This window comes from Mesoplodon bidens (assembly GCF_964165515.1).
Source record: "Mesoplodon bidens genome assembly, chromosome: 14".
In the NCBI taxonomy this organism is placed as follows: Eukaryota; Metazoa; Chordata; class Mammalia; order Artiodactyla; family Ziphiidae; genus Mesoplodon; species Mesoplodon bidens.
Genome location: NC_138170.1, coordinates 69,713,989 through 69,735,078, shown reverse-complemented (window position 1 = coordinate 69,735,078; position 21,090 = coordinate 69,713,989). Strand labels below are relative to the sequence as shown.

Genomic DNA, 21,090 nt, shown 5'->3' with positions numbered 1-21,090 from the left:
AGTTGGCCAGGGAGCAGGGGTCAGTAAGTGAAGGGCCTTGAAGGCAAAACAACAAAAAAGTTGGATGTTTAACAGTAGGTGTTTCATGACAAAATGGTGCTGGGAAAGCTGTTTTTGGAAGTTAGGAGACAGGTAGGAGGTTGTTACAATAACCCAAGCATGAATACGAGGGTTTAGATTAAGGTGTTTGTGGAAGCCAACAAGGGAAGGCAAAAGAGATAACAGAAACAAAGTCCTGGCAGAAGCAGATGATGAGCTGGGTATAGGGGTGGAGAAGACATGAGAAAAAGGGCTGAAATGAGTTCCAGGGTCATGGGGAATCTAAGGCCTCGGGGAAGATGGCGGCACCACTGACCAAGAAAGAGCCACTGGAAAGGGGTACCTGAGAGTTACAGTGAGCTCCCTGAGACCAAAGAAGAAACAGGAGAGAATTTAACGGTATCTAGAGAGGAAAGGAGCAGTACGATCAGTGTTTCACCAAAGACCAGGGAGCCCCAGGAGAGACCTCTAAGGAGCAGGGACTGCTGGGGTGGGGGCTGGAGACCACCTGGCCCTGCAATTCTCCCCGCTCTTCATATCCTCAGGTGTCAGGCCTCTGAGAGGCTTTCAAGTGCCCAGCCACTCCCCTGGTCAGAGTCTGGCTCTGTCTCTACCAGATGGTTTTATTTCCCACTTCCCTTTTGAATTCCTTTTGTAATTCAAGGTTCTTGTTAACTTATAAGCCTGGATTTGGTGCTTCCCCAAATCTCCTTTATTCTTTATCAGAAGGACTTCTAGTCTGGCTCTCCAAATCAGGGAGATGGTCTTTGATATCTTGGATGTGATATCATGTTTGTTTGTGTACTCACTTTGCATTGTATATTTTTCTACTTGAATGTTACATATTCTTTGTGCATATGTGATATCTTACATGTCAGCTTGGGGAGACTGAGGTCATAGGGCTATGTTAACAGCTGTCCATGTCGCAGGCATACGTTCTAAGGCTTTTTCTGCTTTCTGATCTTAGAGGAGTCCTTCTGAATTTTCTTGTTTTACCTTGCATGTAGCTTTTCTACATAGATAATTTCGATATTAGCTAATAAGAATCACATTCTCCCTAAAAGACTCTCTGTCCTTGAGGCAGCAACAGCATCCTCTCTCTTTCCCATGAGTGAGTCTTGGGTTGGGCCCCTCTAGCCACTTTGCTTCCCGAGGAAACATGTCCATATGGGGTTAGTGGTTAGGCCTGGTACCTTTCAAGAATTCTGGATAGCAGGAGAAACTTTCAAGGAAAATTTTAGAGAAACAAGACTGAGTCAGGTGTGTAAAAAATATATTAATTCTACTGAAGAAGATTTTCCTTAAAGTTCAAGGATAGTAAACATAGCACTGAACAAACATTAAAACTCTCTATAACTTAAAAAAAATGTTTTTAGGGAATTCCCTGGCGGTCTAGTGGTTAAGACTCCATGCTTCCATTGCAGGGGGCACAGGTTCAATCCCTGGTCGGGGAACTAAGATCCTGCATGCCGCACGGCACGGCCAAAAAATAAAATAAAGGTGTATTTAAAAGATAAAATAAAATAAATGTTTTTAGGTTTTGCCCAAACATGCTCATGCCATACAAATTAGTTTGATAGACCCAGAGGAACAAAGGTAAGAAAAGAACATGTTATATTGGTTAAGGATATGGAAATTATGGAGGACCTGTAAATTTTGGGAGATTCCAGTTAACCACAATGAATAAGTAAGAAACCAAAAGTTTCTTTTTCCCTAATGATTATTGTTCTAAGTTAATTAGTAAGTAATAGTTTCTTAGTTATAGAGCCAATATCCCTTGGAGATGAAATGGAAGAATTTAGGATGTGACTATGGAAGTCTAAAAGGACATTTAAAAGCCACCAATTAATTTTGTGCTATGAGGTCATCTGAATTCCTTCAGGTGTTTAACAGCTCCTCAGTAATGCCTGGCAAGTCCAGGGAGACCAATAACTGTCTCCCTTTTCCCCTCCCCTCTTTCCTTCTGGACTCAAAGATATGCTATGAGACCAAAATGGAGGAGATACTTAATGCTGTTGACGCTGACAAGGCTATTTCAAGAGCTAGTTTTTCTTTTGTGGGAATCAAGGTGAAAAAGTAGAAAGGGGAGGAAAGCTATGGTGCAAAATAAAAAGGTCTGAGAACTCTAATAATATGTATAGTAACAGTATTATTATAGCATTAAAAGTTATATAACAATTGAAAGTTGTTAAGAGAGTGGATTCCAAGAGTTATAATCACAAGGAAAAAACATTTTTTTTGGTATCTATATGAGATGGCAAGTGTTAATTAAACTTACTGTGGTCACCAGTTCACAATATATGTAAGTCAAATCATTATGCTGTACCCCTTAAACTTATACAGTATTGTATATCAATTATATCTCAATAAAACTGGGGGGAAAAGTTATATAATCATGCTGGATAATGATTTATTCTTTCACAAAGAGTAGTGATTATATTTCCTTTTCTCCCAAATAATTATTTTGGATAAAATAAAATAATTTAATATAAATACACACAGATGAGGAACTAGCAGGATTTCTGACAGAGATAGAAAGAGACAGAGACAGGCAGACACACAGTGCTCAGGGTCAAGAACCAATTCTACCACTAACTCCTGAGGTCCTTGACTGTGTTTTTAGTCTCACTGAGTCCCAGTTTTCCCACCTATGAAATGAAATGTTTGGACAGGTTGATTGTTAACACTCTTTCCTTCTCTAAAATTCTATGATTTAAGAATTCTCTTTTTTTTTTTTTTGAGGTTACATTAGCTTCAAGGCTCTTAGTCAACAAAAGCAGAGCATATAATTTCAGAAGGTATTTATATAATATACAAACCACATAGTTCCCATATTAAGCAATTGTGCCCTCTGTTTTCTCCCTTTGGTATTCACTTAATTCAGTGAAGGAGCATTATTAAGTAATCTAAGATATTTCCACACGTCTTCATATTTCTAGCCAATTACAAGAAGATATCGCACTATAATTCCGATGATTGAGTCTTTTTCTGTAACAGAAGGCAGCACTAATATCTGAGAGCACTACTTACCTTGAGGCCCCAGGTTTGACTCCCAACATGTCCCAACTATCTTTACTATTTCGAATTCTGCGAATGGTGTCTGCTTGTTCTTTGCTGAAACTAGCACTGTTATTTGTGATAGGACGTTTCCCGCCGTTTTCACATAAATCAACTATGGATACATAAAAGGTCTGCAAAAAGAAAACACATCCCAGAGGAGAACTGATTTTGAGAAAATAGGAATTCCTTCTACATCAACTTAAAGAATTTTAATATATTCCAATAACTTAAAATTCACAATAAAGCAAACATACTTTGGAAGATTTTTTTCTTTCATACTATACATACATATATGTGTGTGTGTATATATATATATATATATATATATATATATATATATATATATATATATATATTTAAGCACACAGTAAGGATAAGGAATAAAATTTCAATGGCTTATAATCCTACTCTCAAATAACCACACTTGACATTAAAAACGAGTACATGAATATTGTTAGAAAAATTCAAATAGTAGGGAAAAGTGTAAAATGAAAACTGTCTCCCTACCCCTCAAGTTCCTCTCCTTGAGGTAACCATTGTTAATATATTATTTCAGTATCCTTCCAGAATAATTTTCTATCAGTACCCAGTCCATACACACATCCAAACCCTAAGCATTTACATAAAAGAGAGCAGATTAAACACACTGCTTAGCACCTTGCATTTTTTTTTCACATAATAATAAATCTTGGAACCTTTCTCTAGCTGCATATAGACACTTTCTTCCTTCTTTCGTTTAGGTTTTTTTTTTACATCTTTATTGGAGTATAATTGCTTTACAATGTTGTGTTAGTCTCTGCTGTATAACAAAGTGAATCAGCTACATGCATACATATATCCCCATATCCCCTCCCTCTTGCGTCTCCCTTCCACTCTCCCTGTCCCACCCCTCTAGGTGGTCACAAAGCACCGAGCTGATCTCCCTGTGCTATGCGGCTGCTTCCCACTAGCTATCTATTTTACATTTGGTAGTGTATATATGTCCATGCCACCCTCTTACCTCGTCCCAGCTTACCCTCCCCTCCCCTCCCCAATTCCTCCTTTTAAATGACTATTCAGTATTCTACTGTGTGAGTATACCATAATTTATTTAACCAACTCCCTATTCTTGTACAGGTCAATTGTTTCTAGGTTTTTTCACAAACAGTGCTTTAGTGAATATTTTTTTATGTGTATATATCTCTGCACACTTGTGGGAATACTGCTTTTGGATAAATTCCTAAAAGAATAACTACTGAATGAAAGTGTATGTGCACTTTACTTTTCAATTTTGACAACTTTCATACAAAAAGGCTATACCAGTTTATACTCCCATCACTGTGTATGGGAGTGCCTATTTCCCCACACCCTTGTCAACATTGGGCATTATCATACATCTTCACTTTTGCCAAGCTGATGTGTATCTCACAGTTTTTATTTCGTTTCTTTAATTATAAGTGAAATTGAGTATCTTTTCATTTGCTTATCAGTCTTTTCTTGTTCTGTAAACTGTTCATATTCTTTTCCTATTTTTATAATGTTTTTCAAAGTGAAAACTATTTTTTGATCCTGCTCATATTTCATGCTCTATTCACTATTATTGTTGTTGAATAACTTCGCTCAAAAGACTAATTTAATATACTATGGCTGCTTTTAAATTGACTTATCTCCTCATCCCTCCATTTCTTTTTTAATCTCTTCCTCTTTTTTTTCCAGATATTTCTATAGTGCCTATTACCATCTAAAACTTTTATCCTTCTCTTTGACTCCTCTTTCTTATCTCCAGTATTAGCTAATCAATTTGGCAACCTAAACAAGAAGCCTTGACATGTGAAAAGGGGTGTCAAAGGAGAAGCCGTTAGAGACCAAGACAAGAGAAGTGTTAGCTTAGTTTTAGTCTGTCTTAATACTGCTCTGTGTTAACAGTGTAAGATAAAACCAAGTTCCTTCCTGACATAAAGTGTCTATTAAATATATAGAAAACAAAGGAAGTATTGATTAAATTGAACCAGCAGGAAAGCACTACTTCTAAGTACTTACAGAATAGTTTATTACACTCTGTTACCCTTTTTTTTTAAAAGACTATCCATTAGTTCTACCCAAGATTAATCTAAAAAAATAAAAGCAACCTAAAAGGGATCACAGTTCACAGATGTTTGCTTGTGCTACGTATCAATAAGGTTTTCTTCTAGTCTGTAAGTTAACCTAAAATATAAACACTGACAGATTTCTGAGGGCACAAGCATTTACTCCTAACACATAATGTTACAGAAGGCTAGCTGTGGTGATATAGAGAATGCTAGAACTGAAGTCAAAAGTCTGTTCAAATTCCTTGTCTGAGTGCCAGCCATGTTGGAGTAATGGGTACTGGACTGAACCTCCTGCCATAAACTACTATAAAAGTGACCAAATATATGAGGTAACTCTTTTCAGGTAGTGGACAACAGCAAGTGCAAGACTGCTCCTTGGTCTTCTACCTGGAGTCCATTTCCTGACCCTGTCACAGAAAGCCAGAGTCTGAGCAGACACAAAGTCCCACTGAGCTAAGGAGGCAGAGGTGAGAGCTTGAGGATGCTGAAGTGGCTAGAATCTGTGGAGCTGGGCCTTGGATAGGAGGGAATTGTGTGGAGTTGGGCCCCAGAAGTCCATGTGAGGGTTCCCTACTAGTTTGTAGCTGAGGGCTAGGCTATAAATACATAGGATGAGATCACCTGAGGCTTATCAGATAATAGCTACTAAGGGGTTGAGAACAGAACTGACTAGTGGTGCGAGGGGAAGAGCCATCCTGGGGACACCAGAATTTGGCCTTGCCAGAGGAGAGAGACTGCCTTAACATCTCATTAATACCCCTAGCATCTAGCTGAGACACCCAGAAAGGCTTTGCCTTAGGAGTTAGATTCATTCTAACAAAACCTAAAACCAAGAACTGACAAGATTTGCGAGGGGAACAGAATTTGCAGGCTGAGTCCTGCCAAATTAGAAGGGCTTGGGAAACACTTTGGGTTTCCTTCAGATCCTTGCTATTAAAGCAAAAAGTCAAGCCTACACAAGTTCAATGTAATCTGCCAATAACTGAACTGCCTGCTGAAACAAGAACCAACATTCTTCTGAGGAAAATAAACAAATCTAGAGTCTCTATAATGTATTGTCTACAATGTCTGGTGTTAAATCAAAAATCACCACTCATACAAAGAAACAAAAATGTGATCCATAGTCAAGAAAAAAGCAGTCCATAGAAACTGAACCCAAGATGGTTCAGATATTGGACAAAGACTGTAAAGCTGCTATTATAACTATTTCAAAGAGATAAAGAAAAATATGTTCAAAATGAGTAAACAGAGAATCTCAGCAAAGAACTGGAACTACACAAAAGAACCAAATGCAAATTCTACAGCTGAAAAGTAGTGAATTGAAAACTTCACTTGGTAGATTTAACAGCAGATTGAAATCAGATCAATAGAGACTATGCAATCTGAAAAACAGAGGAAAATGGAAGAAAAATAAACAGTCTCAAGGACTATGGGAAAAAATAAAATGGTCTAACATATACATAATTGGAGTCCCAGAAGGAAAAGAGAGTGAGAATAGGACCAAAAAAAATTGGAAGAAATAATGGTTTAAAAAAAAAAACTTCCCAAATTTGATGAAAAACACCTGCTTACCAATCCAAGAAAATCAACAAACCCCAAGTAAGATAAATATAAAGAGAACCACACCTAGGCACATAGCACAACTGCTGAAAATCAAAGATAAACTCTTGAAAGTAGCTGAAGAAAAAAAGGACATATTATATATAAAGGAATAAGAGTAAGAACAGGTGCTAACATCTCATAGGACACAATAGAGGCCAGAAGAGAATGAACCAGCGTCTTCAAAGTGCTGAAAGAAATTTAATCTCTAACAGTTATTTATACCTCTTGGACAAATCACTACTACTCTTAGATGTCCTCATATCTGAAATGAGAATGATACCTGCCACACATTGTTAAGAGTCTCATATGAGTGAAGCATGTAAACTTCTCCAGAAGTTTAATTGGTTAATTTAATTTAAATGGTTAAGTATCATGATTGCATACATATAGGTACAAACTATGTACCTATATAGTCTATGTATTCAAAAGAATAGAAAAGTGGCAAACCAATATCAACCTTATTTGGTCTTGAAATAGACGCTACTGATGCTCAATTCAGCCTGTCAGCCAAGGATAAAACCTGTCTTCTAGTAGGAGGGGTGACATCTTGTTAGAAGGAAATTCAGCACAAAAGATTAAATAAAATCCCACTTGATAATTAAGAACAACTCTTTATAGTATAGCTACATTATTTGAAATGCTAAAAATTCCCAAAATATCAGATATATTCATAAGAAAAAATGCATTATTCATGCCACCACTTAGTTTCAAATGTGTCTATAATTAAGAGTTGACTGGACTTCCCTGGTGGCGTAGTGGTTAAGAATCTGCCTGCCAGCCTTTCTCACCTTCTGAGATGGCCCACACTCTGTCCGTGAAGTGTGTTTCTCCCAAGGCCGCTCTCACCTTCTGAGATGGCCCACACTCTGTCTGTGGAGAGTGCTTCTCTCTAAATAAATCTACTTTAGGACTTACCTGGAGGCGCAGTGGTTAAGAATACGCCTGCCAATGCAGGGGACATGGGTTCGATCCCTAGTCTGGGAATATCCCACATGCTGTGGAGCAACTAAACCTGTGAGCCACGACTACTGAGCCTGCACTCTAGAACCTGTGAGCCACAACTACTGAAGCCCGCATGCCCTAGAGCCCGCGAGCCACAACTACTGAGCCCACGTGCAGCAACTACTGAAGCCCATGTGCTCTAGGGCCTGCGTGCCACAACTACTGAACCCGCGTGCTGCAACTACTGAAGCCTGCACACCTAGAGCCCATGCTCTGCAACAAGAGAAGCCACCACAATGAGAAGTCCGCGCACCACAACGAAGAGCAGCCCCCACTTGCCACAACTAGAGAAAGCCTGCGCACAGCAATGAAGACCCAACACAGCCCAAAAATAAACAAACAAACAAATAAATAAGTACATAAAATCCACTTCTTACCTAAAAAAAAAAAAGAATCTGCCTGCCAATGCAGGGGACATGGGTTCGAGCCCTGGTCCGAAGATCCCACATGCCACAGAGCAACTAAGCCCCTGCGCCACTACTGAGCCTGCGCTCTAGAGCGCACAAGCCACAAGTACTGAAGCCTGCATGCCTACAGCCCGTGCTCCACAACAAGAGAAGCTACCGCAATAAGAAGCCCAAGCACCTCAAAGAGTAGTCCCCGCTCACCACAACTAGAGAAAGCCCACACGTAGCAACGAAGACCCAAAGCAGCCAAAAATTAATTAATTATTTTTTTTAAGAAAAAAAATTTTGAAAAAAGAGTTGACTATAATTTGTTGTTTAGGTAGTCTCCCCCCTTAAAATGATTCTAGATTAGTAAATTCTAAAAAATGACCATCTACTCAGGTTGCCATGTTAGTCCATCCTTCTACTGCCTACGTGATTGGTGAGACCGAACTTTTACATATGACTGGCTGGATTCTGCAATGATAGCCTCCTGGTCTCTAACTGTACCCCCATGGGCTATGATATAGGATTATATTAGCTATGGCAAGGCAATTTTGCCAAAGTAATGCCTTCACTTGATTATGCATACAAACGTAACCGAAGGTGGTTTTAAAGAAAATCTTTGTCCCATTTAAGTGAGTATATAATAAGTGTTGTTAAACTTGATGATCATCAGGATCACCTAGAGAGATTTTTCAAAATACAGGTTCCTCGGCTCCATCAAAACATTAAGCTTCCGGTAGGTCTGGAGCCCAGCAATTTGTATTTTGAAGAATTTCCCCAGGTAATTCTGATGAGCAGCCAGATCTGGTCTAAAACAGACAGCAGACAAATATCACACATACACACACACTCATTCTCTCCCTCTCTCTCCCATTCTTTCTTTCTTACTAGCTTCGGAAAAGAAAGAGCTTATTCTAATGAGAAATTCCTATTACTATTTTGCTTCTCATAATTTACACTAACATTTGGTATGGTCAGCCTTGACACAAACTCTAAAACAATAAAATGCTAGGTTACCTGGAACATCTCACTGATTCCTTCTCCAGTTTGAGCCGAAGTTTCGAAGTACAGGAACCCTTTGCTTTCAGCCCAAAGACGTCCTTCACTTTCATCAACACAGCGGTGCTTAGCACAGTCGATCTGAAATTAACAGTTGGGGGCACGGGGAGAGAAGAATCCAACCTTGTCCCACTAGAATAGGCCCAGTAGGTCTCTGTCAATCCTTTGCTGAGGCAAAAACTCTTCTTAGGTGAACCCCAGCACTAGCATATAAAATTATCAGGAACAAAAAAGATGAAAAAATTACTTATATTGAATGTGGACTGATTTTCTGTGGCGAAACCACAAGTGCCTGATACCAGCATTCTCCCTTGAGAACACTGCTGCTGCTCACCTCTGTGAAAGCTGGCTTCATCACATCCGCCACACCTGAGGGCCATGGTCTGCCCATCACACCTTTCCACAGTCCACATTTCACCTAATTGCTTCCCCTTCTCCAATCAGGTCGGAGTGTTATTATTAGGCTCCACCTCTCCTGCTCAGTCACCAATATCCTCCCCAAGTATGGCACCCGTGACAAAAAATGGATAAAAATCCAGATGTGCCAGGTTTTATTTTTTAATCGTTTTTGTTTTAGGGACCTTTGTTTTGAAAAGCTGTTGATTCCTATATTACAGATTGCAGAATTTTTTTCTTTTTATTTATTCCCCAAAACTCAGCCACACTCTTCCCATAATGAACCTAGAAAGTTAAGCATACCATTTCCAAAGCAGTTACCTTGTTGGCACACACTGCAAATACAATATTTTCCATGTTTCCATGAGGTCCAAGATCTTGCTTCATTTCTGCCAGCCATGCATCAAGGGCATCAAAGGAATCTTTCTGCCCAACATCATAGACCAGTATCACACCCTGTGTGTCCTTGTAAAACTCATTACGAACCTTTATATAAAAGAACAGGTGCACAAAATGTAGGTATTATGATTTTATAAAAGTATATCTCACAGTCACTGACTTAGCAAAGTGTGTTCTTCTGTGTATCCATAGTGTTTTCTAATTGTACTACTGGCCTTTGGAGGGCTTTTTATAAAATCAAAGTAACATAATAATAATAATAAAAGTCTCTTAGTATAGAAGGACTTGTGATAGAACTAACGGCCTCCTGCCCCACCCCTCCTCACCTCCAGTTCCACTCCCCAGAGGCGATCAATCTTTAATTGTTGTTAGTAGGCCTTTAAAAGAACACAAATTATATAGCATTCTTCTTAAGGAGAACTAGGAAGGTGAATGAATAATTAAAAAGAACTTAAGGCAAAAAATGACACAAGTATCAGCAGTAGGTACAGCCATTTATATATCACATCCCAAAGCTGGCTTCCCCCAGGATGCTAGGCAGAACCTCCCTATGACTCTTGGGTCTCTACAGCAACTCTAGAACTCCAAACTCTGAGTGTCTGTGTGATGCAGTGGAAAAGAGCATGGGCTCTGGAGTCAGATCTGGGTTCACACTTACTTACTAGTTGTGTGATCTTGGGCAAGTCACATAACCTCTCTGCATCTCAGTTTCCTCATCTGTAAAATGGGGATAACACTACTTACTTCACAGGGTTATTATGAGGATTAAATGAGGTAATGAAGGCAGAGCACCTAAATACTACTTGGAAAAAAATGTGTATCAGCACCTTCTCCCTTCCTTCCTTGCATTCATTCTGACTGTCCTCCTTTGATGTTCTTACTAAAAATGGCAACTGAGGACTTCCCTGGTGGTGCAGTGGTTAAGAACCCACCTGCCAATGCAGGGGACATGGGTTCGAGCCCTGGTCCGGGAAGATCCCACTTGCCATGTAGCAACTAAGCCCGTGTGCCACAACTACTACTGAGCCTGTGTTTCTAGAGCCCACATGCCACAACTGAAGCGCGCATGCCTAGAGCCTGTACTCCGCAACAAGAGACGCCACCGCAATGAGAAGCCTGTGCACCGCAACGAAGAGCAGCCCCGGCTCGCTGCAACTAGAGAAAGCCCACGCACAGCAACGAAGACCCAACGCAGCCATAAATAAATAAATAAATAAACAAACAAATAAATAAATGTTCCTTTTTAAAAAAATGGCAACTGACCTCTGGGGCATATCTTCAATTCTGGGAAGAGGCAGCATGAAGTACAGGGCACAATAAAGTGGTAGAGGCGCTAACGTGACAGGTTAGGCGGATAAGGAACAACACTGACAGACTGGGTTTTTGGTTTTTTTTGCAATACGCGGGCCTCTCACCGTTGTGGCCTCTCCCGTTGCGGAGCACAGGCTCCGGACACGCAGGCTCAGCGGCCATGGCTCACGGGCCCAGCCGCTCCGCGGCATGTGGGATCTTCCCGGACCGGGGCAAGAACCCGCGTCCCCTGCATCGGCAGCATCGGCAGGTGACCTCTCAACCACTGCGCCACCAGGGAAGCCTAGACTGGGGTTTTCAGGCCAAAATTCCAGTAAGAATCCTGACGGAGGCCATGTATTATACGTTCTTTTCAGAAAATTCCAGTAAGTACTCAGACTCACACTGGATATGTAGTAAGAATGGAGACATCTCTCACACGTCTGGCATGAATTGTCTATAGGTTTCTGAGCATAGAGAGACACCTGGACCAAGAATATAAGTGCCTCTTAATTTATATAAACATAGAAAGCTATCCCCTAAAACCAAAACCAACAAAATTGGAACGAATTTAATGTGATGAAGTCCAGGAAGGTGTCTTCTACCCTCAGTACTCATGGCCCTTAGCCCTCCTGCAGGAGTTACAATAGAGTTTTCCCTTCTGTCTAGAAACTCCTGCTGCCTGGGCTCCCACACACCACGTTCTCCAGGTTCTTAACTGATCTCTCTTCCACCAACTCCTCTTCTCTCCAGTGCGCCCACTCCAGTCTCTGCCGCCACAATTCCAATCCCTGTCCTGGGCCCTCGTCCTCTCTCTGTTATCCTTCCTCCCAACTCAGCAAAATCAACCACTTGCACAGTTTCAACTGTGAGAACTTCCAAGCTGAGTCCTTTCATCAGCGCTTCTAGACCCCCATTTCCAATGAGCTCTAGACTCCAGCTGAATGTCCTGTTGGAAACTCAGATTCCATCTGCACAACAGGAAACCCTCCAATTCATTCCTTCCTAAATTTTTCCTTCTCTTGAACTTCTAGTGATGAAAGCAGCACACCCCTCGCTGAGCCCCTCAGGTTGAAAGCCTGGTGTCAGCCTCTGCTGCTCTTCTGTTCCTTTGCCCAGCAGATTCAAACAGTCCTGTAGAAGCCGCCTCTGCCAGGCTTCTTGCCCTGTCACTTCCTCTCCATTTTCATTGCCAACATTATCTCTTGACTGCACAACTGCAAGAGTCTTCTAAGCAATCTCCCTAGCAATGTTATATGTTGTGCATATGTATCTTTTTAAAGCCCCGGCTCAAAAATTCTTTATTGTTTCCCTACTGCCCACCCTCCAAAGTTCACACTCTTTTAATTGATATTAACAGCATCTGATCAGTCCTCCACCAACTTCCCAGCTTTATCCCCCTCCTGTTCCCTGTACTTCAAACTGGATAATCTCTCATTCCCCAAACCTGTCCTATGCCTTCCTAACTCCACCTGGAAATGGATACCTCTTCATCTTTCATTTTCTAAGGTCTAGCTATAATGCTGTATCCTTCATGTAGCTTCTTCTTCCCCCTTTCTCACCATCTAATCCCCTCCACCTGCAAAACAGAATGCAATCTCTATGTCCCCTGGAATACCACAGCATTCTGTACTTCTAATAGCACTCATGTCACTTCCTGTCTAGTTTCATAGTTTGTAGCATATCCAGCTGTCTTCCCCACTAGACTGTAAGCGACATGAAGGAACATATCTTTGTGTCACCCCCTGGGCCTAGCAGGTATAAGTATTTGTATAATCAAATGGCTGAATGTGCTATAGTAGAGAACAAAAGTAGAGGCCAAAATGGAAAAGAATTCCAAAATCAGATCATGCTGTTCAGAGGGAGATTTGTGTGTAAAAAGAGAATTAAATGAGCTCAATGGATTTCTCTTTCAAGGGGCTCAAGTTCAAGTCTGGGTTCAGCAACTAGCTGTCATCTTGAGTAAGTGACTTTACTACCTCAAGCCTTAGTTTCTGTAAAATGGAAAGGTCAAAGTTGATGCCTTAGTGGTCCCTAGAGTTCCATTATTATTACCTCCCCAACCAGCTTTCTACTGTAGTCCTGGCAGACTTGCCACATCCAAAGTTTAATTAAATAGGATCCTAAGGGAACTGGAATTATTTAATTTTAAAGCAAAGATGGCAAACTTTCTAGCTTGTAGGTTAGAGAAAGCTGTTAGTTTAATATCACTCAGGCCTCAGAAAGTTTTAATGGACCCACTAACTCATCCCAATAAACCCCAGAATTCAGCTGTGTGCACCAGTAGAAGCAAGACTCATGGTAAAATACAGGCCATCATTCTCTTGGGAGTCCCCTCTCGGACACTTTCCTCTGAGATTGCTATCTGACACACTAAGCAGACTGTCTTTTCTCAGCAGGTCCTTTGGGTAAAACTGTCAGATGGACTGGTGACAATGGAAGCTTCAATGGAGGACAGACGCTAAGGATCTGAGGAAGCCAGGGGCCTTGAGAATGACTGTGGATGCTTCACTAGGTGTGTTCTGGGCAAAGGTGTACTTTGGTCAGTTTAGGGCTTAGAAAGAAGATGATGGCTTTGGTCTCGTCAAATAGGAGGGTTTGAGCTACAGACAGCAAATACTTGACCAAAAAGGAGAGATCAAGGCTATTTTGGAGAAAAGGTACTTCAGAAGTGGTGATTTCAAGGTGCTTCTATTAATTATACTTCTATTTTTGTGAGCTGCTAAAAAATAGCTATTGCAATTTTGGGTTGCATTAATAAGAGTCTAGTGTCTAATGACAGAAGTAACAGAACACTCAGTCTTTTTCACTAGTTAGACAATATCTGGAATGTTGTGTTCAGTTCTCAGCTCCCTATCAGCTACCTAGAGGTTATCCACACAGGATGCTGATTGGTCTAGCTGTGGCAGGAATAAAAAATGTTTTACCTGGAAAGGTGAAGATTAACAAATATTAGGAAGGTTCTCTTGTAGAAGCACAGACTCAGGCTATATTGCTTCAAAACCAAGGCCAGAATCAGTAGCAAATTCAAAGGAAGGCAGCCTTCGTAACAGAGAAGTTGTTAATGTAGAGTTTTTAACTCTGTAAAGGATTAACTCATGAAGTAGTGAGGCCCTATCATTAGAGACACTCATTCTCCAAACTCTAACAGTTTGCACCACTCAAAACTGTCCCGTGTATTATACTGTCCCTGGATTCCCACCAACCTACATAACTCTTACTTCTCCATCAAGACTCAGTTTAAATGTTGCTTCCTTCAACAGGATTTCCTGACCTTCCAGATAAGCTAGGTGTGGGTATTAAATGCTCCCACGCATTCTGTCCTTTGTTTACCATGTGTCTTCTTGGACATAATTATGTGTCATGAAAACTGGGGCTGTGTATTTTCAGTGTGCAGCATAGAAACTGGCATACTGTTATCTGGTGAATGCATGATGGCCATCCATCAGGAATGCTATAGAAAGAAATCCTACAATGACAGAAGTCTGGACCACATAATTCTCAGGCGTCTTCTAACTTTCCACTTACATGACTTTGGTGTAATCTAAGATTTATGTTAGCATTTCTGGTAGTTAGAATCTACATCAAACTTTGATCACCTAGAGCCTCCATTCCTTTTTCACTGACAATATTCTACACTTGTAAAATTGATTCAATCCACTGTAAGGCTTCACATTTGAAAGGAATTCATTTAACCTAAATATTTGGGTATATTCACAAGATGGAAGATTATATAGCCATTAAAAGTTACGTTTCCCGGGGCTTCCCTGGTGGCGCAGTGGTTGAGAGTCCGCCTGCCGATGCAGGGGACACGGGTTCGTGCCCCATTCCGGGAGGATCCCACATGCCGCAGAGCGGCTGCACCCGTGAGCCATGGCTGATGAGCCTGCGCGTCCGGAGCCTGTGCTCCGCAACGGGAGAGGCCACACACAGTGAGAGGCCCGCGTACAGCAAAAAAAAAAAAAAAAAAAAAAAAGTTACGTTTCCTGTGGGAAGATGGAGTATATGTGCTTTTCCCTATGCTTTCCACTAAGTACAAGTAAAAATCCTGGACGCTATATATAAAACATACAGAGACTTCCCTGGCGGTCCAGTGGTTAAGACTCCATGCTTCCACTGCAGGGGGCATGGGTTCAATCCCTGGTCGGGGATCTAAGATCCCACATGCCACATGGCACGGCCAAAAGAAACCAAAGAAAAAAACCAAAGAAAACAAAACAAACAAGCAAAAAGAAGATTCTGGAAGGTGGGAAGAAGAAGGCAGACAAGCTGGGTACCTCAGGACCTGAGGAATGACACAGCAGTGAGTTCCCTGGGTTTTCTTTTGCCTCATGTATCCAAAACTTAGAGCTGTAGAAGTACAACCTGGAAATGCCAATGGGTACAGACCAATAAAAGCCTAACAAAAGCCTGCTCTCTTTAGTGAAGGATCAGGAAAGATGATAACCACTCTACTTCAGCCTGACACCTCAGAAAAACTCTGTCTCACCACTCCCACCCACTCAGCAAAGGCTGAGTGGAAATTTTAGAAAAATAAATTACTGAAAAATAGAATGAATGAAAATAAAAAGCCTAGTATTATAGTCGGGCTCAAGAGAAGAAGGGAGTAGACAGTGGAAAGAATCAGTGAAATGGAAGGCAAAACAATAATGACCTAATCTCAACAATAGAGAGAAAATAAACTAAAATAAGGAAAGAAAAGAAAAGGAAAAAAGAAAGAAAGAAAAAAGAAAAAAAAACAGAGGCTCAGGGACCTGTGAGACTATAATAAGATCAGAGTCCTGGAAGGAGAGGAGAAACGTGGTGGAGCTGAAAAGTACTTAAAGAAATAATGGATGAAAACTTGCCAAATTTGGCAGGAGACATAAACCTACAGATTGAAGAAGCTGAGAAAACCCCAAACAAGAAAAAGTCAAAGAAATCCATGCCAAAAGACATAATTAAACCTGTAAAAATTAAAGACAAAGGAAAAATATCATGAAAGCGGTCAGAGAAAAAATGACACCTCTCTGAACCTAAATAAGTTAACCTTCCCAATAAATATACCATTCCTCAGAAACCCCACTTCTTCCCTGAGAGCGGTGAAATTATAGGGGATTAAGAGGCTCAGTGAGTACAAGAGGTGGCCTCAAAACTGCAAATGATAAGGAAATCTAAGTAGAGAAGAGGAATATTATCATAAGAGGAGAAATGATTCTCATATAACATGAAATAACTGCACGGTGCTCAAGAGAAATTAGAGAAAACAGCAAAGTAGGAAGTTTTCTGTGATATGTACTATTTTCCCATGAAATACAATGTTTAAAAAACTGCTCTTTCTTAAATGCAGAGTTGAAACAATTTTACAGCAGAAATTTCTAAGTTTAAGATGAAATGGACCTGATCTCATAGAAAAAAGAATTGACGATGTTAAAAAAAAAATGGGGGAAAAAACCATTTCAAATGACAGCAGATTTTTCATCAGAAACCATGAGGCCAGAGGAAAGAAGCACACTATTTTTCAAGTGTTGAAAAAAAAGAAAAATTGTAACCGAGCAGGACACTATGGGGACTTTTCAGGACAGACCCCTCCCCCATATCCTCTGCTGTACCTCCTCTCTGAAGTACCTAGATAATAGTATCTAATGCACACTACCTGAGTTGTTTTACAGATGCTAAAACCACCAATGGAAGAAATCAATTACTTGATGATCATGAGCACAAAGCCCCCCAGATCTACTGGCACCTAAGGATTGATAATGTTAATTCCTATTATTCTGCCCTGTTAACTCACCATCAACCAATCAGAGAATTGTGCACAAGCTGATCACATACCCTGTGCGGGGCGTTGGAGGGGGGGCGCCCTTGCTTTTAAAAATGCTTTGCTGAAACCCTTTGGGGAGTTCGGGGTTTTTTTTTTCCAGCATTAGCTGTCCGGGACTACCTCCTTGGCACCCTGCAATAACTGCTGCACTTTCCTTCACCACAACCTATTGTCAGTAGAATTGGATTTACTGCACACAGGTGAGTGGACCCAAGTTTGGTTTGGTAACAATATCAAACCAGAATCCCATAACCTGCAAAAAAAAAATTCTCCAGGACCAAAGGAGAAACCAAAACATTCTTAATCAAGGAAAACTAAGAGAATCTGTTGCCAGCAGACCTACACTAAAAGAATGGCGAAAGGAGTCTTCCACACAGAAAGGAAATGATAAAAGAAGGAACCCTGGAACATAACAAAGGATGAAAGAACAGAGTAAGTAAAAATACAGGTGAATATAATATGCTTTCCTTCTCTCTTAAGTTTTCTAAATTATGTTTGACAGTTAAGCAAGAATTAAACACTGTTGTGCTTCTAATATACTTAGAGAAAATATTTAAGACAATTATATTATAAATGGGAGAGGATAAAGGGGCATAAAAGGAGGAAAAGTTTCTACACTCCACTCAAACTGTTAAAGTAACAACACCAGTAGCCTGTGATAACTTATATAGTATAATAACTAGAGTATCCACTAATAAAGCTATGCAGAAAGATTTACTCAAAAACACTATAGAGGGGCTTCCCTGGTAGCACAGTGGTTAAGAATCCACCTGCCAATGCAGGGGACATGGGTTCAATCCCTGGTCCAGGAAGATCCCACATGCCGCGGAGCAACTAACCCACGAGCCGCAACTACGGAAGCCCGTGTGCCTAGAGCCCATGCTCCGCAACAAGAGAAGCCACCGCAATGAGAAGCCCGCACACCGCAATGAAGAGTAGCCCCCACTCGCCACAACTAGAGAAAGCCCGCGCGCAGCAATGAAGACCCAACACAGCCAAAAATAAAATAAATAAAATAAATAAATTTATTAAAAAACATTATTGATAAATCAAAATGGAATTCAAAAAGTGTTCAAGTAACCCACAGGAAGGCAGGAAAAAGAAAACAGAAATGAAAAATGGGAAACAAGGGCTTCCCTGGTGGCACAGTGGTTAAGAATCCGCCTGCCAATGCAGGGGACAGGTTTGAGCCCTGGTCCGGGAAGATCCCACATGCCACAGAGCAACTAAGCCCATGCACCACAACTACTGAGCCTGCGCTCTAGAGCTCACTAGCCACAACTACTGAGACCACGTGCCACAACAACCGAAGCCTGCGTGTCTAGAGCCCGTGCTCCACAACAAGAGAAGCCACCACAATGAGAAGCCCATGCACCGCAACGAAGAGTAGCCCCCGCTCACCACAACTAGAGAAAGCCTGCAGGCAGCAATGAAGACCCAAAGCAGCCAAAAATAAATAAATAAATTCATTAAAAAAAAAAAAGGAAAACAAACAAAAAAGTAATAAACTTAAACGCTAACATATCAATAACTACGTAAGAGTAGGTGGTCTAAGGACAGAAATTGGCATAATACATTAAAAAAATGATTGAACTATGTATTGTCTTATCACTTCAAATATAATGATATAAGCAGGCTGAAAGTGCAAGGATAGAAAAAGATGTATCATGCAAATATTAATCAAAGGAAAGCAGAAATGTCTATATTAATATAGATAAAATAGACATTAGAAAGAAAATTACCAGAGACACAGGGGGGACAGGATATAATAATAAAATTATATAATGAAGGAATAGCAATCCTAAATGTATATGCACCAAACAAGAGAGCTGCAAAATATGTGAAGCAGAAATCAACAGAACTGAAAGGAGAAACAGACAAATCCACAATTAATGTTAGAAACTTCAAAACCCCTCTTTTAGCAACCTACAGAACTAAACAGAAAATCAGCAAGGATATAAAAGAACTCAACAACACCACTGACCAACAGGCTCTAATAAATATTTATAGAACACTTTATCCAACAGTAGCAGAATATACATTCTTTTCAAGCACCCATGTAACATACACCAAGATAGACCACATCCTGGGCCATGAAAAAGAAACCTCAACAAATTTTTAAAAATTGAAATCATAGAGTGTATTCTCTGATCACAATGAAATCAAACTAGAAATCAATAACAGAAAGATAACAGGAAAATTTCTAACACTTGGAAACTAAAAAACACACTTCTAAATAATCCACAGGTCAAACAGAAAATCTCAAGGGAAATTTTTTAAAAAAGCTGAATGAATGAGATGAAAATGAAAATACAACATATCAAAATTTGTGGGATACAGCTACGTAGTACTGAGAGGGGAATTTATGATACTAAATGCATACATTGGAAAAGAAAGTCTCAAATCAATAATCTAAGCTCCCACCTCAAGAACCTAGAACAAGAAGAGTAGAATAAACCCAAAGCAAGCAGAAGGGAGGAAATAAATGAAAAACCCAAGGAAGGAAAAACAAAAGATAAAGGCCATGAGATTGATTTTGAGACTACTTAGGACTGATAAGTAGATGCAAGTAAACCAAGTGAGGCTGCGTTAGCTTCTTCTGGGGAGAGAGCACACATGACTGAGGAGTGCACTGGAAAATCACTCTAGAACACTGCTACAAAGGGTTCATTTCTGAATTCCTAAGTCCCTGTATGTATGTAATTATCTTTTCACATTCTGGGCTAAGGCACAAAGTAAAAAGCAACAGTCCTTTGAAGGTTAAAATGTCTTATCTAAGTGTTTGAAACATTAGCAACAAAATTTCCCTACCACTATTTAAGGGGATAGCACAAAAGACCAACAGATATCCATTAAGTTAAAGCTCCGAAGGGAAGCCACAAACACCAGCTAAATTTACCTATTTTTACACGTGACTTGAATACTGGTTGTTCGGTAATTCAGGATCTTTCCTTCAACCCACTGACAATACTGGATATAGGTTTTCTCAAAAAGTCTTTCTTACCTCGTAGAAGAAGGGATGTCCCGCCATATCGAAGATGTTAACTTTGATTTCTCTGTCTCTGACTTGTACCCTGAAATGTTCAAATGCAAACAATCCCAAAGAAGGTCATGGCTTCTGTATTCATATTAATATCATTTATGTCGCTTATGAATTTCAAAAGGTTATGTGTATGAAATTTAAAAGAGGTACTTTCTTAGTGCCTCTTCTTGATTCCAGATAATCTTTACAACAGGAGCCACAACCTGGCAGGTGGCTCCTGTTTTAAGAACCCTGAACTCACTTGGAATAAACACCCTCATTTAGCCTCACCTTATCTCGACACTTCAGTCCACACCTGTAACAAACAAATAGTAGCTATTACTGTGGTGCTAAAAAAAAAAAAATGGATTTGGGACAGTAGGAGCAAGATGAAGGAAAACAAAATGTTTTACTTCACTTAGTAAGACATTGTAATTACTACTGGTTATGCTTGGTTCCCATGCAGTACAATAAAGAGTATAAAATAAACAGTATAAAGATGTATATTATTAATGTTGATTGTTTAATTTTCCTACGCCCTTCATTTGAGCAAGAACAATAGTCAATTTGTTTTCAGAAATTTGGAAACACAGAAGAGAACAAAAAGGGAAGTAACAACGATTCATGTTAGAATTAACTACTGTTAACATCACAGTATAGTTGCTTCCAGTCCTTTTATTTTTTTAAAGAAAAATCACTATTACTGTTTCTATAGCAAAGGCGGCTGGTTGGGGATGGCTGACGGAGTAATGGGGCAGGCCGCGGGACCCTTGAAGGATTGTGCGTGACTGCAGGCAGCCTCCTTTGGGAGGCCGTTTCCATTCTTTTTTCACCTCGGTCCCCACCCCGGGGCTCTGGGCCTCCGTTTTCTCATCTGGAAATCAGGGTGTGGAGTTGTCTCCCCGCCCACACTCAGTGGTGTTAGGGCAAACCGAGGGCAAGCTGCCCAGCAAAGGT

The 21,090-nt window shown here is 40.3% G+C and overlaps 1 protein-coding gene across 1 annotated transcript in view; it reads right to left on the bottom strand.

Moving 5' to 3' along the window:
- DNAJC27 (DnaJ heat shock protein family (Hsp40) member C27) overlaps positions 1-21,090 on the bottom strand; it is a 39,900-nt gene that overhangs the window by 4,326 nt on the left and 14,484 nt on the right. Inside the window, exons 3-6 of the mRNA XM_081254413.1 lie at positions 20,116-20,185; positions 9,941-10,105; positions 9,182-9,304; positions 3,070-3,230 (exon numbers count right to left, since the gene is read on the bottom strand). Coding sequence (XP_081110539.1) covers positions 3,070-3,230; positions 9,182-9,304; positions 9,941-10,105; positions 20,116-20,185 — 519 coding nt within the window. The remainder of the gene's footprint in view (positions 1-3,069; positions 3,231-9,181; positions 9,305-9,940; positions 10,106-20,115; positions 20,186-21,090) is intronic.